At 44.9% G+C, this 19,514-nt stretch overlaps 1 protein-coding gene across 2 annotated transcripts in view; it reads left to right on the top strand.

The window, feature by feature from the left end:
• The first annotated feature begins 326 nt into the window (after positions 1 to 326).
• Positions 327 to 19,514, top strand: part of TMEM178A (transmembrane protein 178A) — a 266,270-nt gene continuing 247,082 nt past the window's right edge. The window contains exon 1 of one of the 2 annotated variants that reach the window (XM_077486495.1): positions 327 to 1,169. In XM_077486495.1, coding sequence (XP_077342621.1) covers positions 734 to 1,169 — 436 coding nt within the window. In that variant the 5' untranslated portion in view covers positions 327 to 733. The remainder of the gene's footprint in view (positions 1,170 to 19,514) is intronic. The other variant, XM_077486494.1, reaches the window with a different exon arrangement.

Consider the following 19,514-nt stretch of genomic DNA (forward strand, 5'->3'; position numbering starts at 1 on the left):
TAATTTCATAGAAAAGCTGTTAGAGTGTGTGACTTCCTGTTTAATTATTGTTACAACTAAAATGTGTAGAAGCCTTGTGTCACAGAATTGATGTTCGTTGTTTTATTTCTTCTAAATTGCTGTGTTATTTGTGTGTGACCTTGTCATACCCTGGCTAGATCTGAGAAGGGCACATTCTGTGGGGAGTAGATCATTATTGTAATTGATTAGCCTGTACATTATTCATTCACTTAGTAGGTATAAATATCTCTCTACTTCTTGATTTAGTGATTTACAGGAGAGAAGAAAAGGAGAGAGAGAGAGAGAGAGAGAGAGAGAGAGAGAGAGAGAGAGAGAGAGATGATGATGATGCAGTAGGAAAGAACAGTTGGAAGGAGGCAAATGAAGGAGGGAATATAGAGTTTATGTCTGCATCACAAAGCTGCTGCTTCATGTAGTCTGTTCACAAGCAGCCGATGAGGTTGCAGTATACACAAAAGGCTGAGTTGGCTGTAGGTTGAATCCTATTCACAGCATCTTGGCTGTTCATTTTGTGACTGGAGGCAACCTGAAGGCACAGGGAAGATGACATTTTGGTTTAGGATATGGAAAAAAAGCATCTAGGGTGTTGTGGAGGTTGCAGATCACAGAAGGGGTGGCTTAATGGCTGGAGAAGCACAAACAGAAGTGAGAGGAGGGGGGTGCATTGCCTGAATCAAAGCAGCATCATGCCAGCCAGTGTCGCCTTGGTGTGATGCTGCACAAAGACATGGAGACAAGGGGCTTGGTCACTGCTGTTAGCTTGGCTCTGAGCCTTTTATCCTTGATTCTTCTGGTTACGGCTATATTTACAGACCACTGGTATGAGACGGACACTCGAAAGCACAAGGAGATCTGTGACAGCCAGGGCAACTCAGACCCTACAGACCAAAAGAACAGACTGATGCCCCTTTATCAGCTGCCCTTCCGTGGGGACTCTTCCAAGAACCGCAGGATGGGTCTTTTGTCTCCAGCTCCAGCTGGAGGGGTCAGGGAGCCGGAGGATCTACTGGAAAACTGGAGGTCTCTATTGGGACTGGGGGTATTGGAATCAGATTGCGGACGCCCCCTTTTCTCTACCTATTCCGGGCTGTGGAGGAAATGCTACCTTATGGGAATTGACAAAGACATTGACAACCTCATCCTGAAAGGTAAGCAAAAGCAAACGAGGTGTCAGTAGATGCTCTGTGGACATGTGACTTTCCCAGGACATCCACAGAAATCGCTGATGATATAATGGATGCTGAAAACAAACATAGAACTGTGATATTATTCCAACAAAACATTATCTTGAGGGTTACCGCTATGTGTAGCACGTATAAATTCACAAATATTTCAACAACTAAAAATATATTTTTTATACACTTTGTTAAGTCATGTAAGCTAACATTGTATCAACGTTTCCCAGGATCCTCTCTTCATTACATAATTAGACATTATTTGTGTAATGAGGTATTCTGCTGGATCCCCAACTTTAACCTTTGGTTCAGAAATTCTCAGTGGAATAATGCCTAATAATTATAGTTCTTTTGAAACTTTACACTAGTGTTGGATTTTTTTTTATGTTTAGGATGAATTAGACACTGAAACTATTTTACTCTCTAATTGTACATATAGTTTATCAGAAGAATATACAGTATGTCAAATGTTTTCATTTTGGAACAACCAAAATAGGTAATTTTACTATTCATATCTTCTACAATGGTAATTCAGTCATTTATTTTTCCTATTTCAAGAACTCTGTGATACTTGCATTGTTATAGGGAGACAATGTGGAATGTGATGTCATTATATATAAAGGTAATTGTAAAGTCCCACATGTCATATTCAATAATTCATTTACAGTAAATAAATAGTGCATTGCATGCACAGATGCAATTATAGTATGAATAAATAAATAAATAAAATAAAGGCACCTACAGTTAAACTTCAGACAGATTTTTGGCACTCAGATATGATGTTCTTACTTTACAGATGTTTATATATCAATGTAATTGCTTAGTGCCCTCCAAAAATGCAGAAACTGCATAACTGTCACCACAGTGCATCTTGGAACAATGTCGTTTATATATTTAAATTTGGAGGGTAAATTTACTGTCTTTGAAAGGCGGTACACTGAAATATTCATAATAATGTAAACCTATTTTTCCCTCTAATGAATATAAATGTACTTTGATGGGGGGAAAAAAATAGTCCCATATCTTAACTTGATCTACATACCGTAAACTCAAAATAGAGAAAAAAAATACATTCTTGCGATCCTTTTGTAAATATCAAGCTACAAGAGGGGGGTCTGTATATAAAAAGGCTAAGTAGTGGTAGTAATGTTGGTTTTTCTTGTTATTTTACTGTGTTTGGAAAAGTGGAACTAAACCTTCCTATCCTTTACAGCCAAGGATGCTGCCATCTTGGCCTTTGTTTGATCTGCAGTTGTCATAGTACTGCATATGGATTTAGCTATGACACTAGCAATTTAAAGGCTTGAAAGTTGAGAACAAACATAATCATGCTAATAACTTTTACAGCTATCAATCAAGGCATGCCTTCAATGTAACTGTTTTGGGAAACAGTTAAAGTGGTTGTAAACCATCCCCCACAACTTTGTCCCATGTAAATCAGCATAAAAATCCCCAATGAACACTGCTTGTAGATATCTCCTTACTTGCTTAGTATTGTTGAAATCCTTTTTGTTCTTTAGAATGATGTCACTCAGCCCAGATCTCCCCTTATTTACGGCACACTCTCTATGTGCTTGTCTATCTGTTATCAGGACTTCCTACGGCACAACACTGAACTCCCAGGAGACTGCAGAATCATTCAGAGCTTCCTTCTACACCCCTATGTGACCATGTGACATGACATGCAGTGTAAACTTGGCCATTACTGCAGTCTTATCAGCTGAAGCTGATAAGACTGACAAAGGCAAACATGAGACATCGGCACAAGTAAATACTATGAAATAAAACAAGTCAGCTATGAACAGGGAAGCAGGGTTTTCACAGAAACGTTAGATTGAGAAGGAAGCTTGGTTAACAGTACAGGAAGTGCTCAATGTAAAATGGAAATACACTCCACTGTGGACTCAGAAAACAATACTTAAGATGGTGCTGTCTAACCCATGGAAACAAGTTTTTTTAAAGTTTCTTTAAACAGTAAGTAATATGCGATTTGGGCTGGGTTAGTGGCTATAGTTTGATAATTACTTATAATAATGGCCTAAATGAAAAGAAGCATCCGAGTGGGAGAGTTTACTTCCTCTTTAAGTGGAACTAAATCCTGCTATCTTTTACAGTCAAGAAAGCTGCTATCTTAATCTTTGATGTGCAGTTGCTGTGGTGCTGTGATCAATTATGACACCAGTTATTTGACGGCTTAAAAGTTCAGTGGAGAGCACAAGCAACTTTGACAGATATCATTCATGGCATGACTTGAATATAATGGTTTTAGGAAACCATTTAATTGGTGGGCTTTGTTCTGCTTTAAGAAAACCAATAGAAGCCAAATGTTTTTCAAAGGTTATAGTTAAAAACGTTAAATATAGAACTATAAAATATATTTTAAATTATATTATGTATAATATATATATATATATATATATATATATATATATATATATATATATATATATATATATATATATATATATATATATATTATAAAATCTAATTAAAAGTTAAACTTATATTGCACTTTTAAACTGCCAGCATTGTTAAAAAAAGTGTGCCATTTGGATCTAAATAATTATGCGTAATATTCCATTAGGGGGTTTGCTGAACTGGACCTGAACCAATCACTATAAAGGAGCACATGTGTATTCATGACAAATATATTAAAAAGTATCACACTAAGTATTTGTGTGATCCTCTAGGCCCATTTTCCAATAACTACATCTGGATATTCAAGATATGATCCTGTCACTTTCTGAATGCATGTTGTTTTTTTTGGCTGTTTTTTCAATCCCAAGGGGATTTTGTCATGAAAAAAACAACAACACAATTGTAGGCCAAGCCTTTGACTCACAGTTGTGAGTGATGTGATTACTTTGACCTCAATGGGCCAGTTTGAAAGGTAGTGCCGCTGATCAACTTGACAGTTAAATTTGCACCAGTTGCGAAGCATCGTGGCCACAGCGGGTATAACATCCTTTTTGTCCACCGGGCTTTCAAATGGGCAGTGAGGGAACAGTAAAAGCACAAATCAACTGCCTGTTTTTAACATCTCCCTGCTATCCATGTGAAAGGGGCCTTAAAGGGATTTTCACCTTAATGCATGCTATGCTACTGAGGTTAATTCGTTCAGTGCATTATAACTCAACATAAAATAACATTCTTGCTCATAAAAAATATAATTTCTAAATATATTATTATTGTCTTTTATAAAGTGATCAATTTACCATTAATCCATTTTGTATCCAAGGATAGTAGGGGCAGGGGATGGAAACTATTTAAGCAACATTACACAGGAAGGAGCTCTTTTACTTCATGGAAACAGCCTCACAGTACTAATGCTGTAGGTGTGAAAAGAGGACTGATTTACATTCTCAGAAACTCCTTATCTATAGCAGTGAGCTTTCTGTGATGGAAGGGCTTGACCTTGGGGTAGGGTCATGTCAGTAGGGATGATAGAAATCCTTAGACACTCTCCCATGCAGGGTGTAATAGTGGTGGTGGGAGTGGTGTTGATGTCAGCAGGAATCTGACCACAGGAGTACAGGCATGTCGTGTGTGTGTGTGTGTCAAGACTCTCTGTATCACCCAAGGAGGAAGGAAAAATGCAATATGACTATGCTAGGGCAGAGCTGCTTCCATCCTGTGGAAAGAATGAAACAGGAAGAGTATATCTCTGAAGGAGACTAGCAGGATCACCAACTATTTAGTGTTACAGATTATAATTACTTTCACGTATGCAACAATTTAGATTTCTGAGTGACAAAGGAAAGTAGTACTCATTTTGGGCAGCCCAATTTGGGCAGACTACAACTGGCTGAGACTCAGCAGGGTTTCTGCAAAAAGCTATGTTCAGGAAGCTCTACACAAAGCAATGATGGGCTAACAGCATCTGCATCCATTCATGGCCATTTGTATGTAATCAGACATGCAGTGATGCAATTACCTGTGGATGATTTGCTCTGGATGTAAACTGTACATATTCAGGGCTGGTCATCCACAGGTATTTGCTGCATGTCTGATTACATGCGAATGACTATGGATGGGGTCAGTCTGTCAGCCACTGAGCAGCTGTTCGCAAATACCCTGCTGTGTCTCCCTTCAAAACAAAATACGAGGAAAAGTAAAAGCACGTGGATCTTTATTTACAGAACAATTTGTGTAGTGCTGCCCCTGCAGGGGCCCTTGGTTTTAACTGGTTCTCCCAAATAGTACAGAGGTCAACATCCACCCAAGCAACACTCTATTCACTCTGGCTCCAATAGAACAGTCTAGGGCATGTCTTTTTATGGTTTATCTGTGGTAAACTTGAACAGACACAGACACTCTTCAGTAAGGGAAAGGTTAATACTCACAATGCCAGAGAACATACACTTTCTGGCTTCCACCAGGCACTTCCTCTGTAAGCTCTCCAGACCACATTATTAGGTGAAGTCCCTTAGCTGGCTCCAAAGATGCTTAGAAATAGGTTCCCCAGCTCTGCCACAGCTGTGAAAATGGCTACTTCAGAACCCAGGCTATTTATATTCCCCCCAGTCACCTACTGGACACACCTTCCCAAGGATTGGCTGAAGCACAATAAATATTCAAACTGCCCATTTGGCTCTCCGCCCCTCATGTTCTGGAAACTTCCAGAAGGCAAGGGGAAGCAGTCAAACCTGCTACCTGTGAGATCTAGAACAGCCCAAAGAGATCAATAGCTTCAAAACTGTCAGGGCTGGCTTAGCCTTTCCTCCTCTGGGCTGGTCGCTCAGCTGTCAGCTAATTGCCAGCTCTCTTCTCTTTCCACAGTTACCAGCTGTTCCCGATGATGCTCGTATGACCTGCCTATTTAAAGCCTTCCTGTTCACTTTTTCATTTGCCTTCGTGTTGGTCACATCACAGGGAACAATCTCCTGCTGTTTGTTTCAAGACTGGCTTGCTGACATCCCACCTGGCTTCTTATCCTGCTTGCGGCTGCTCTCCTTGGATCCTGACCTCCGGCCTGGCTGAGTACCCGATTTGGTTAATGAACATTGGACTGGCTGACTACCCGATCTGGCTACAGGGCTCTGGCTATGCTTGACTACACTTTTTTCTATTTACCTTTTTATTTTTATTAATAAACAAGTGTGATTTGATTGTACTTCTGTCTCAGTCTGTTTCATGGTTTCTGACAAAAACCCAGGCTATTTACATTCTCCCCAGCCACCTACTGGACACACCTTCCCAAGGATTGGCTGAAGCACAAAAAATATTCAAGCTGCCCATTTGACTCTCCCAACCTCAAGTTCTGGAAACTTCCAGAAGCCAGGGGGAAGCAGTCAAACCTGTCACCTGTGAGATCTAGAACAGCCCAAAGAGATCAATAGCTGCTCCGATTAATTACAGAGGAGAAAAAAAAGAACTAAATTTGCCTGACATCCTAGCAATCTACATCTAGCATCGCTACATCTGTTTCAAATACAGAAATGTCATATGATCTTATGTACACATTTACACAAATAACAAGCATTAAAGTGGTTGTAAACCCTTACAAACCACTTTGACCTACAGGTAAGCCTAGATTAAGGCTTACCTGTAGGTCCAAGAAATATCTCCCAAACCTATACGGTTTAGGAGTTATTTGCCCGAAGACGGGCACCGCTATCTACGGCGCATGCGCCGTAGACAGCGGCGCGCAGGCGCACTGAGCGGGGCATTGTCGATGACGACGATGCCGCGCAATGCCGTGCGTCTCGGCTCCCGTGCGCATGCGCAGGAGTGACGTCATCGCTGCTCCGGTGAATCACAGCGCCGGAGCAGTGAGACCCACGGAGACCCACCAAGAAGATGGACGCTCGGAACTACAGGGGACAGCGGTGACTTTGCTTGCTCCTGTGTCAGTTAAGTGACACATAATGGACTACTATGCGATGCATAGTAGTCTATTATGCTTTGCCTTTGCAGAGAATGAAAGAGGAAGTAAACTCATCAGGGTTTACTTCCTCTTTAATATGGTGAAGATTTTCATTGTGTGTGTATGTTGGATTATATTATTTACTGTTTTAATCTGTATGCATTTATATATTTATATGCAAATAAATAATATAAATAGATTTTAAATATAATCTAGTAATGGAAGTGAAACTTTGTTGCACTTATTAAAATAGGGTTGGTGCACCAAAAGGCCCATCATTCATTCTAAATCTGTGACAATCTGTGACAAGGTAATTGAATTGTAGTGAAAATTGACAGGAATGGAGGACATCGTTTTCATTTATATTTTATGAATTGACCACTGGGGGCATTGTACTATGCAGATTCCTATTTTTACTTGTCATCCCCACAATTTACTTTTTTCATATATAAGATGTTGTGTGTCACATTGCAGGGGGGTTGTTTAGCGGGACAAAGCAACATGGATTTTTGTCCATATCTTTTATTATTGGGTATCTGGTAGGCAATATAAATTCTGTTAACTGCTTCAGCCCCAGAAGATTTTACCCCCTTCCTGACCAGAGCACTTTTTGCAATTCGGCACTGCGTTGTTTTAACTGTCAATTGTCCGGTCGTGCGACGTGGCTCCCAAACAAAATTGAAGCCCTTTTTTTCCCACAAGAGAGCTTTCCCATAGAGCTTTCTTTTGATGGTATTTGATCACCCCTGTAGTTTTTATTTTTTGCGTTATAAACAAAAAAAGAGCGTCAATTTTGAAAAAAAAAACGCATTATTTTTTACATCTTGCTGTACTAAATATTCCCCAAAAATATATAAGGCCGACACGTATTCTTCTACATATTTTTGGTAAAAAAAAATCACAATAAGCTTTTTTTGATTGGTGTGCGCAAAAGTTATAGCGTTTACAATTTTAGGGGATAGTTTTATGGCATTTTTATTAACCACTTGCCACCCGCCCTATAGGCAAATGACGGCTGCAAAGTGGTTTCAAAATCCTGACCGGACGTCATAGGACGGCCTCAGGATTTTGAGCCGATGCGCGCATCGCGGCGATCATTGTTGCGGGTGTCAGTAAAGAGTCTCCAACAGTTCCAATCACGGCTGATCACAGTGTAAATAGGAAGAGCCGGTGATCGGCTTTTCCTCACTCGCGTCTGTCAGACGCGAGTAGAGGAGAGCCGATCGGCTGCTCCTCTGATGGGGGGGTCCGTGCTGATCGATTATCAGCACAGCCCCCCCGAGGATGCCCAGACCACCAGGGATGCCCAGCACCAGGTATTCCACCCTAGACCACCAGGGATGCCAGTCAGTGCCCACAATGGATGCCAATCAGTGCCCACAATGGGCATCACTGATTGGCATGCATTATTGTTTGGCACTGATTGGCATCCATCAGTACAAAACAATGCAATACAATGTCACCTATCAGTGCCCATCCGTGCCACCTATCAGTGCCCATCCAAGCCCATTCATACCGCCTATCCATGCCCATTCATGCCGCCTATCCATGCCAATCCGTGCCAGCTATCAGTGCCAATTTGTGCCACCTATCAGTGTCCATCCGTGTCGCCCATCAGTGCCACATATCACTGCCCATCAGTGCTGCCTATCAGTGCCACATATCAGTGCCCATTAATGCCACCTCATCAGTGGCACTTCATTGGTGCCACCTCATCAGTGCCCATCAGTGCCGCCTTATCAGTGCCCGTCAGTGCAGCCCCATCAGTGCCCATCAGTGAAGGAGAAAACTTACTTATTTACAACGTTTTGAAACTGAAACAAAAAAAACATATTTTTTTCAAAATTGTTGGTCTTTTTTATTTGTTTAGCAAAAAATAAAAACCGTAGAGGTGATCAAATACCACCAAAAGAAAGCTCTATTTGTGGGAAAAAATTATAAAAATTTCATTTGGGTACAGTGTAGCATGACCGCGTAATTGTCATTCAAAGTGCGACAGCGCTGAAAACTCAAAATTGGTCTGGGCAGGAAGGTGTTTAAGTGCCTGGTATTGAGGTGTAGTGATGGACGAACTTCCGACGGGACGTTTCGCGAACGCGAAATGCGAACGGACCCAAACGTTCGCGAAACAGAACGTTCGCCGCGGGCCCCATTGACTTCAATGGGAGGCGAACTTTGCAAACCTTCATGTCGAATTTGCGGCCACGTGGTAATTATTAGGGGGTAAAACGTAGTCCCACCATCTGGACAATGACATAATACATGTATGAGGTGAATTTGGGATCGATAACTACAAGCATTTTTATTTTATTTGGGAAATTGTTCTAACAATTCAGGACTATGGAGCTAATGAAGGCAATGGAGGAGAGGGAAGGTCAGGGACCAGGGTAGGCAAAGAAGAGGGTGCAGGAGATGATCACCAGCAGCGTGACATACCGGAATGACACATGCACCGTGATAGAGGCATCTGACAGCAGCACCGTAATACAGAGCACTGACAGCAGCACCGTGACATACAGCGCTGACAGCAGCACCGTGACATACAGCGCTGACAGCAGCACCGTGACATACAGCGCTGACAGCAGCACCGTGACATACAGCGCTGACAGCAGCACCGTGACATACAGCGCTGACAGCAGCACCGTGACATACAGCGCTGACAGCAGCACCGTGACATACAGCGCTGACAGCAGCACCGTGACATACAGCGCTGACAGCAGCACCGTGACATACAGCGCTGACAGCAGCACCGTGACATACAGCACTGACAGCAGCACCGTAAGCAGCCCCAGGAGGAAGTCAGCACAGCACAGGGATGGTGTGATCCCCTCATAATAAGAACCCCCAGGAGGAAGTCAGCACAGCACAGGGATAGTGTGATCCCTTCATAATAAGAACCCCCAGGAGGAAGTCAGCACAGCACAGGGATATCATAAGCAGCCCCAGTAGAAATATGACACCGCTCAACCTCTTCAAAGAGGAGGGTAGGGGCATATAGTACGGTGTGCTTTTTTGGGTCAAGGAAGTGAGCCAAATGAATTAAGAAGGTCTGTGTGCTTGATTAAAAAAATAGTTTATAGACATATACATGGTCTACTGGTCACATGTGTTGAATTCCTCCGAGATCCATGCCTCATTCATTTTTAGAAATGTGAGGTAGTTAACACTGTGGTGAGCTAGGCGAGTACGCTTATCGGTCACAATCCCCCCTGCTGCGCTGAACGTCCTTTCGGACAGGACACTGGATGAGGGGCAAGCCAACAGTTCGATTGCAAATTGGGCAAGCTCTGGCCAGAGGTCAAGCCTGCCCACCCAGTAGTCTAGGGGTTCATCACTCCTCAGAGCGTCCACATCGGCCGTTAACCCAATGTAGTCGGACACCTGACGGTCTAGGCGTTCCCTGATGCTGGATCCGGATGACACCTGTCGATGGGTCGGCTGAAAGAATGACCTCATATCCGAAGTCACCAACACATCTTCAAACCGGCCTCTTCTTGCAGGCGCTGTTGGATTGGTACCCGCAAATCCTTCTCTGGGAGTGGGAATTGCTCCTCTGCCAGCGCACGCAAAAGCAGAATGCAGCATTTCTCGAAGCAAGGCCTGGAAGTGCTGCATTCTGACAGCCCTCTGCGACGGCGGTAACATTTCCGCCATTTTGTGTTTGTACCGGGGGTCTAAGTACGTTGCCACCCAGTACTGGTCCTTGACCCTCATGCTTTTTATACGGGGGTCCCTATTAAAACACTGGAGCATGAAGGCCCCCATTTGCACTAAAGTGGAAGCGGTGTGGTGGCCTGGCTCCTGCTCATCATCCAGGATAATGTCGTCCTCTTCATTCTCCTCTCCCCATCCACGCACAACAGGGATCCCAGAAAGGTTTAAAGCATGCTCTTCTTGCTCCTGCTCATCCGCCCCGGCACCATCCTCCTCTGACTCCTCATCAGACTCCTGTTGTTGACTTGTCTCAGATAGAGTAGCCCCCCCTGGGAATTCATCCAGCATTGCGACTTCCTCATCTTCCCGCTCCTGCTCCTCCACAGCCTGATCAATGACACGACGCAATGCACGCTCCAGAAAGAAGGCATAAGGTACCATGTCACTGATGGCGCCATGGCTGCGACTGACCAGTTTGGTGATCTCCTCAAATGGCCGCAGAAGTCTGCATGTGTCGCGCATGAGCAGCCACTGGCGCGGTGAAAAAAAACCCAGCTCCCCAGAACCGTTTCTTTCGCAGAGTTCATACAGGTAGACGTTAACTGCACGTTTCTGCTGGAGCAGCCTATCAAGCATATAGAAGGTTGAGTTCCATCGCGTCGGGCAATCGCAAATAAGACGTCTGACCGGCAGATGGTGTCGCCGCTGAATGTCAGCAAGGCGAGCCATGGCCGTGTAAGATCTTCTGAAATGGGCCGAGATTTTCCTTGCCTGCCGCAAGATGTCCTGGACCCCAGGGTATTTGACAAGGAATCGCTGCACGACCAAGTTTAAGACGTGTGCCATGCACGGCACGTGCGTGATTTTGCCCTGTTTCAATGCGCTAAGCAGATTGGCACCGTTGTCACACACCACTTTACCAACTGTCAAATTGAGCGGTGTTAGCCACTCATCTGCCTGTGAACGCAAAGCTGAAAGGAGTGCCGGGCCAGTGTGGCTCTTTGCTTCCAGGCACAACAGACGCAGCACGGCATGGCAACGTCTCACCTGGCATGTGGAATAGGTTCTGGGGAGCTTGGGCGGTGCAGTGGAAGAGACGCTAGCAGCGGAAAAGGAGGAGGCAGCTGAGGAGGAGAGGGAGGAGGATGGAGTAGGAGGAGGAGAAGAAGAGTCAGGCCTGCATGCAATCCGTGGCGGTAAAACCAAATCTACACGGGTGCCACGGGTTACATGCTTGACGGCCGTCAGAAGGTTCACCCAGTGGGCAGTAAAACTGATATACCTTCCCTGCCCGTGTTTGCTAGACCACGTGTCTGTGGTCAGATGTATCTTGGCACCGACACTGTGTGCCAGAGATACATTCACTTGCCGCTGAACATGGCCATATAGCTCTGGGATGCCCTTCTCTGAGAAATACTTCCTTCCTGGGACCTTCCATTGTGGTGTTCCAATGGCCACAAATTTGCGAAAGGCCTCCGAGTCCACCAGTTTATATGGCAGTAGTTGGCGGGCTATGAGTTCTGACAAGCCAGCCGCCAACCGTTGGGCAAGAGGGTTATCCGGCATCATCATTTTTTTACGCTCAAACATTAGGCCCACGGAAGCCTGCCTTTTTGCAGAAAAATGTGAGCTTGGCGTGATGGAAGGTGGAGTGGAGGACAATTGTGAGGAGAGAGGAGAAGGAGAAGTAGAAGACGAGGCTGGACGGTGAGAGCCTGCAGTGTGGCTTTGTGTGTTCCGTTGCTCCCACTGGGCTCGGTGATGGCTGCTCATGTGCCTTCTTAAGGCGGTCGTCCCTAGGTGAGTATTGGGCTTACCGCGACTAACGCGTTGACTGCAAAGATTGCAGATGGCAACGCTATTGTCAGCAGCGGACACGTTAAAAAAAGCCCACACTGCGGAGCCATGTGCCGGTGTCCTGGGAGCGCCAGATGTGACCGTACATGGTCGATGACTCGCTCCTGATACATTTGCAGTCTGCTTTGTCCCTGCTGTGCAATGTAAGTCATTGCTGCTTCTCCTCCCTATCTGCTGGTCCATATCTCCCTCTGAACTCCCCTCCTCTTCCTCTCTTGTGGGCACCCACGTGACATCACTAGACACGTCATCATCAACGTCACCTTCCCCACCGCTATAAGTAGAGATCTCGGAGTAGGCAGCAACACCGGGGACCAACCTCCTCCTTGGGCTGATCTGGGTACTGGCGTCAGACTGCTGAGTAGCGCTTGTTGCTACCTCCTCTTCCTGATCCAATACCAAGAGTGGCTGCGCATCAGAAATGTCCTCTTGATATGGATCGGAAAATAATTCCAGTGACTCAAGCGGAAGGTATGTGGTGGTGGTGGTGGTGGTCGTGTTGTTGGTGGTAGTGTCTTTGGGGGTGCACATAGCAGAGAGTGAAGAAGAGGGTGCAGATCGAGAGGATGAGGAGGGTGCAGAAGAGTAAGGCTGAGCGAGCCACTCAACCAAGTCTGGTGCATCCTTTAAAGTAATTGAACGCACCTTCTGCAACTTCCCACTTTGGCTCAAGCCTGTTGCTCCTGCCCTACCCCTACCACCCCTGCGGAAGGGCCTGCCTCTTCCTCTGCATGTCATTTTTTAAATGACCCTGTGACAAAACTCTTAGTCCCTATACCGCTGAAGGACTGCTGCAGTATAGGTGAGCGGTCAGCAGTGGTGCACGTCAACCCTATCTATTGTGGACCTATAGCGGTCCTTACAGAACAGCAGACTGTACCGCACTCAAGCCTATGTACCGTAGCACCCTATACCAAGTTACCAGTCCTTATAAGAACTTTTGTGGAACAAGCAGGTTGTGTGTTAGTGATTAGCAGACTGTACGTCAGTCCCTATACCGCTGAAGGACTGCTGCAGTATAGGGCAGCGGTCAGCAGTGGTGCACGTCAACCCTATCTATTGTGGACCTATAGCGGTCCTTACAGAACAGCAGACTGTACCGCACTCAAGCCTATGTACCGTAGCACCCTATACCAAGTTACCAGTCCTTATAAGAACTTTTGTGGACCAAGCAGGTTGTGTATTAGTGTTTAGCAGACTGTACGTCAGTCCCTATACCGCTGAAGGACTGCTGCAGTATAGGGCAGCGGTCAGCAGTGGTGCACGTCAACCCTATCTATTGTGGACCGATAGCGGTCCTTACAGAACAGCAGACTGTACCGCACTCAAGCCTATGTACCGTAGCACCCTATACCAAGTTACCAGTCCTTATAAGAACTTTTGTGGAACAAGCAGGTTGTGTGTTAGTGATTAGCAGACTGTACGTCAGTCCCTATACCGCTGAAGGACTGCTGCAGTATAGGGCAGCGGTCAGCAGTGGTGCACGTCAACCCTATCTATTGTGGACCGATAGCGGTCCTTACAGAACAGCAGACTGTACCGCACTCAAGCCTATGTACCGTAGCACCCTATACCAAGTTACCAGTCCTTATAAGAACTTTTGTGGAACAAGCAGGTTGTGTGTTAGTGATTAGCAGACTGTACGTCAGTCCCTATACCGCTGAAGGACTGCTGCAGTATAGGTGAGCGGTCAGCAGTGGTGCACGTCAACCCTATCTATTGTGGACCTATAGCGGTCCTTACAGAACAGCAGACTGTACCGCACTCAAGCCTATGTACCGTAGCACCCTATACCAAGTTACCAGTCCTTATAAGAACTTTTGTGGACCAAGCAGGTTGTGTATTAGTGTTTAGCAGACTGTACGTCAGTCCCTATACCGCTGAAGGACTGCTGCAGTATAGGGCAGCGGTCAGCAGTGGTGCACGTCAACCCTATCTATTGTGGACCGATAGCGGTCCTTACAGAACAGCAGACTGTACCGCACTCAAGCCTATGTACCGTAGCACCCTATACCAAGTTACCAGTCCTTATAAGAACTTTTGTGGACCAAGCAGGTTGTGTATTAGTGTTTAGCAGACTGTACGTCAGTCCCTATACCGCTGAAGGACTGCTGCAGTATAGGGCAGCGGTCAGCAGTGGTGCACGTCAACCCTATCTATTGTGGACCGATAGCGGTCCTTACAGAACAGCAGACTGTACCGCACTCAAGCCTATGTACCGTAGCACCCTATACCAAGTTACCAGTCCTTATAAGAACTTTTGTGGACCAAGCAGGTTGTGTATTAGTGTTTAGCAGACTGTACGTCAGTCCCTATACCGCTGAAGGACTGCTGCAGTATAGGGCAGCGGTCAGCAGTGGTGCACGTCAACCCTATCTATTGTGGACCGATAGCGGTCCTTACAGAACAGCAGACTGTACCGCACTCAAGCCTATGTACCGTAGCACCCTATACCAAGTTACCAGTCCTTATAAGAACTTTTGTGGAACAAGCAGGTTGTGTGTTAGTGATTAGCAGACTGTACGTCAGTCCCTATACCGCTGAAGGACTGCTGCAGTATAGGGCAGCGGTCAGCAGTGGTGCACGTCAACCCTATCTATTGTGGACCGATAGCGGTCCTTACAGAACAGCAGACTGTACCGCACTCAAGCCTATGTACCGTAGCACCCTATACCAAGTTACCAGTCCTTATAAGAACTTTTGTGGAACAAGTGAGTTGTGAATGTTTAGCAGACTGCAGCAGAAGGGCAGCAGTCAAGTATAATATCCTTTCTATATTTGGAAGAAAGAATATTATACATGTACAAGCCTATTACTGTACCACTGATACCAGTCCTGAAAAGAACCTTTGTGGAACTAATAATAACAGCAAGTCTTTAAAATTACCCTCACTGCCTGACAACACTGCTTCCTTCCTGTCCCTATACAAATTGGCAAAAAAAGAGAACGATTAGTGGTTACTGGAACAGCTCTTTTGTGGACCTTGATAGTAACAGCTAATGATGATGATGATGATGATGATGATGAAAGACTAATCTGGCTGTCCCTGTAGCATACACCGTCCTTTCCCTTTCTCTAAACTAACAAAAGACACTCAGGCTGCTGCAAGAATCAGCAGCACAGCAAACCTATCAACACCTAACACCTATACCAGTCCTGAAAAGAACTTTTGTGTACCAAATAGCTAGTGGTTTATCTCTCCCTACTCCACACAGGAACCTGTCCCTATCGTAACAGAAGAAAGAATGTAAAATGGCCACCGGATCGGGTGTATTTATAGGTTAGGGGGAATGTACAAGTGTCCATGTGCTGTCATGTCTCAATTGGCTGTCCTGTATCACATGATAAACGTGTCACCAAAGGTTAAAGTTCTTGTATACATTAAACACGTAAGTCCGCCGCGGCGAACGACGGAAAAAGGCGTTCGAACGTGCGGACCGCGAATGTCGGAAATTCGCCGCGAAACGACCGCCGGGCGAACCGTTCGGCCATCACTATTGAGGTGGTTAATAATTTTTTTTTTTACTAGTAATGGTGGCAATCAGTGATTTTTATCATGACTGCGACATTATAGCAGACACATCGGACATTTTTGACACATTTTTGGGACCATTGTCATTTATACAGCAATCAGTGCTATACAAAAGCAATGATTCCTGTGTAAATGACACTGGCAGTGAAGGGGTTAACCACTAGGGGGGGCAGTGTAAGGGTTAAGTGTGTCCTGGGGAGTGTTTCTAACTGTGGAGAGCGTGGCTACGTGTGACATGTCACTGATCTCTGCTCCCAATCACAGGGAGTAGAGATCAGTGACACTGTCACTAGGCAGAACGGGGAGATGCTTGTTTACATTAGCATCTCCCCGTTGTTCCTCTCCGTGATGTGATCAAGGGTATCCCCGTGGTGATCGAGTCCACGGGACCCGCGACCCAATTCACAGAGGTCCCAGCCGGCATGCGTGCAGAAGAATGCACACAATGGCACGGTAGCAAATTTAAAGGGGCGTACAGGTACACCCATTTGCCCAGCCATGGCATTCTGCCTACGTACATGGGCATGCGCTGGTCGGGAACTGGTTAATTGGTTTGCATCTTTATAGTCTGGTGTAATCTTATAAGCAGGCTTTTTTTCTTTTAGTGATTTTTGCTCTTTGTTTCTATCAGCAGATTCCAGATTTATAAAGAATATATTATCCAGTTTTAAAACAGCTTAGTCAAAATAAAAACTGACATATGTTATGTGGTCTGTAACATCATTACCACAGTAGTTTTTGTTTTTCTGAGTTTTGTCTGTTACATCATTTTCCTTATTGATCCTGCCAGTAGATCTATTAATTTGTCCACTTCCAGTAATATTTAAAAACACAAAGCACTGTTACCCTGTGGACGGGGTTATCTTAGATGGATTCAGGGGGGTGTATTTATAAAAAAAACTAAAAAAATTGCAGAGCTATTCATTCTTTGGAATTGCATGTTCTGTGTGAATCAGGAAAATACCACATCATGGGCAGTAGATGGAGCTGATGATCATTGAAAATAATTAATTATCTTGTTATGATCACCAGCTCCATCTAGTGACCATAATGCAGTATTTTCCTGATTCACTCTCTTTTGCACAATTGAAAAGCATTCAACCAGGACAGAAAATAGGTTAACAACACTTTTTTGCTCCCATTCACACAGAAATAATGTACATGCAGTTTCATAGGAAGAATAGCTATGCAATAAAAAAACAAACAGTTATAAACTGACTTTAAAGGGGAACCTCACCCAAAAGGGGAAGTTTCCCTTGTTTGCCTCCTACCCCTTATACCTTTACCATTTGGCATTTAGTTTTTTTTTTTTGGGGGGGTACCTGGTTTTGACAGGTACCCACTTTCACATTCCATCCAGATCACCTAGGCGATCCAAGAGGAAGTTCACCCCCACCCCTTTCTGGGACAAATCAGACTAGACGACAGCTGAACCAGGGACAGTGCTAGACTATTTTGCTAGGCAAGACCAGCTACTTGCACCCCCCCCCCCCCTTCCAAGTTTCTTAAAACAGTAGAAAATTATCAAATATAAGCACATTCCATGCACCCCCTATACTCACAGCACACTCCATGCATTTCCTATGCACCCCCTGTACTCGTAGAACACTCCATGCATTCCTCATACACCCCCTATACTCCTAGCACACTCCATGCATGCCCCATACATCCCCTATACTCACAGCAGACTGCATGCATTTCCCATACATCCTCTATACTTTCATTTCCGCTCATTTTTCTGGGGTCTCTACATGCCCTGTCCTTATTTACAGGGCAGGACTTACCATTGGGCTTGACTGGGCTCAAGCCCATGGGCCCCGCCCAATAGGGGGCCCCACCGAGATACATAGCCGAGTCTACTCAGCTCAGCTCCACTCACAGTCACACCCAGTCCGGACCTATGATGGACATAACACAGGGACTGGGTGTGACTGTGAGCCGAGCCGACACTACTCTCGGCTCCGCTCTGGACTGCAAAAGGACCCGAGAGCCGCCGTGAGGACCCGAGAGCCGCCGACATACACAGGACTCTGTATCTCGGCGGCGCCATTTTTAAACTTCAAGACTGCAATGACAAGGCTGCAAATGATACTGGGGCAAGGCTGTAAATGACAAGGCTGCAAATGACACTGCCAGACTGCATTGATGGGCATTTAAATGTAAGTTTTTTTTTCCTTAAAATTCCCTCCTAAACTTGGGGTGCAAGTTATACCCTGATAAATACAGCGTGAGTTGTACACTAATAAATACGATAATGTATAGAAGGTAGGGCCCGAAAGTGACTCAAGCCCAGGGGCCCCCACCACCCTAAGTCCTGCCCTGCTTATATACCATTCTGTTCCTCAGCCTTTATGATATCTGGGATGTAGTAGCTTAGCCCTGACATGTGACCCACATGTGAAGCAACTCATTCACAAAGTTTTTTGGTGTTTGAGTGAAGTTTTTCCCATACAAACCCTTGCATTCTGGGAAATGTAGTTTGGAGCTGTGCTACCTCTACAAAGAGGCGTATACTGGCCATGGAGAACTACATTTTCCAGTATGCAGTGTGTGACTCTGCATTAAGCAGGGATTGGCTTGGAGAGAAGTTGGTGTCTCTGTGCTAGGATGGAGTCGGTTCCTCTGCTCCGGAGCCGGTGTGCGAAGCCAGAAGACTTCAGCACCTCTATGGAGGAGAGAAACCGAGATCGGACAAGGTCCACTTCCTCAGTATACCAGTGGTCATGGCTGCACCCTTGGTGGCTGCCTAGTTTGCCTAGCGGTAGCCCCGGTACCGTGCAGGACCATTCACAAAGTAGAGCAGTGGGAAGTCAATTTCCCTTAGTTAGAATGCCTAGACGCCCGAAGCCCAGATCCGGCAGCAGCAGTAATTGTAGCTGCTGACATTTACATTTTTGGGGGGAGACTGAAGCTCCTCTTTGAATGCAATACACATTTACATATTTGAACTAATTAAAGTCCCATATCACTGACAATTCCCTTTAAAAACATCAAATTGTGTGCATGAAAAAAAATGCATTTTTTCTTGCATGATTAGATGATAGACGTCAGCAGAGCTTAACCTCATTCACTAAACTCATGGGCAAATTTTTTTTTTTTTTTTTTTTTTTAATGTTTTATTTATTTACAGGTATATATATGATAGATACAATATTAAGATAACTTCAGAGAACATAAAGTCAATATAAGGTAGCATAAGCTCAGTCAGAATACAGATACATCCTGCCAAAAAATTTGATTTATCTGTAAAATCCTTTTCTTTTGAAGTACATCACGGGACACAGAGGTGTAGTAATTACTATGAGGATTATAGTCCACCTTCAGATGCTGGACACTGGCACACCCTAAACAGGAAGTTGCCTCCCTATATAACCCAATACACGTGTATACTAGAAAGAGGGGCAGGACC

Source organism: Lithobates pipiens, unplaced genomic scaffold (assembly GCF_037356315.1).
Source record: "Lithobates pipiens isolate NorthernLeopardFrog02 unplaced genomic scaffold, aLitPip1_a1.2 Scaffold_18, whole genome shotgun sequence".
Taxonomy (NCBI): Eukaryota; Metazoa; Chordata; class Amphibia; order Anura; family Ranidae; genus Lithobates; species Lithobates pipiens.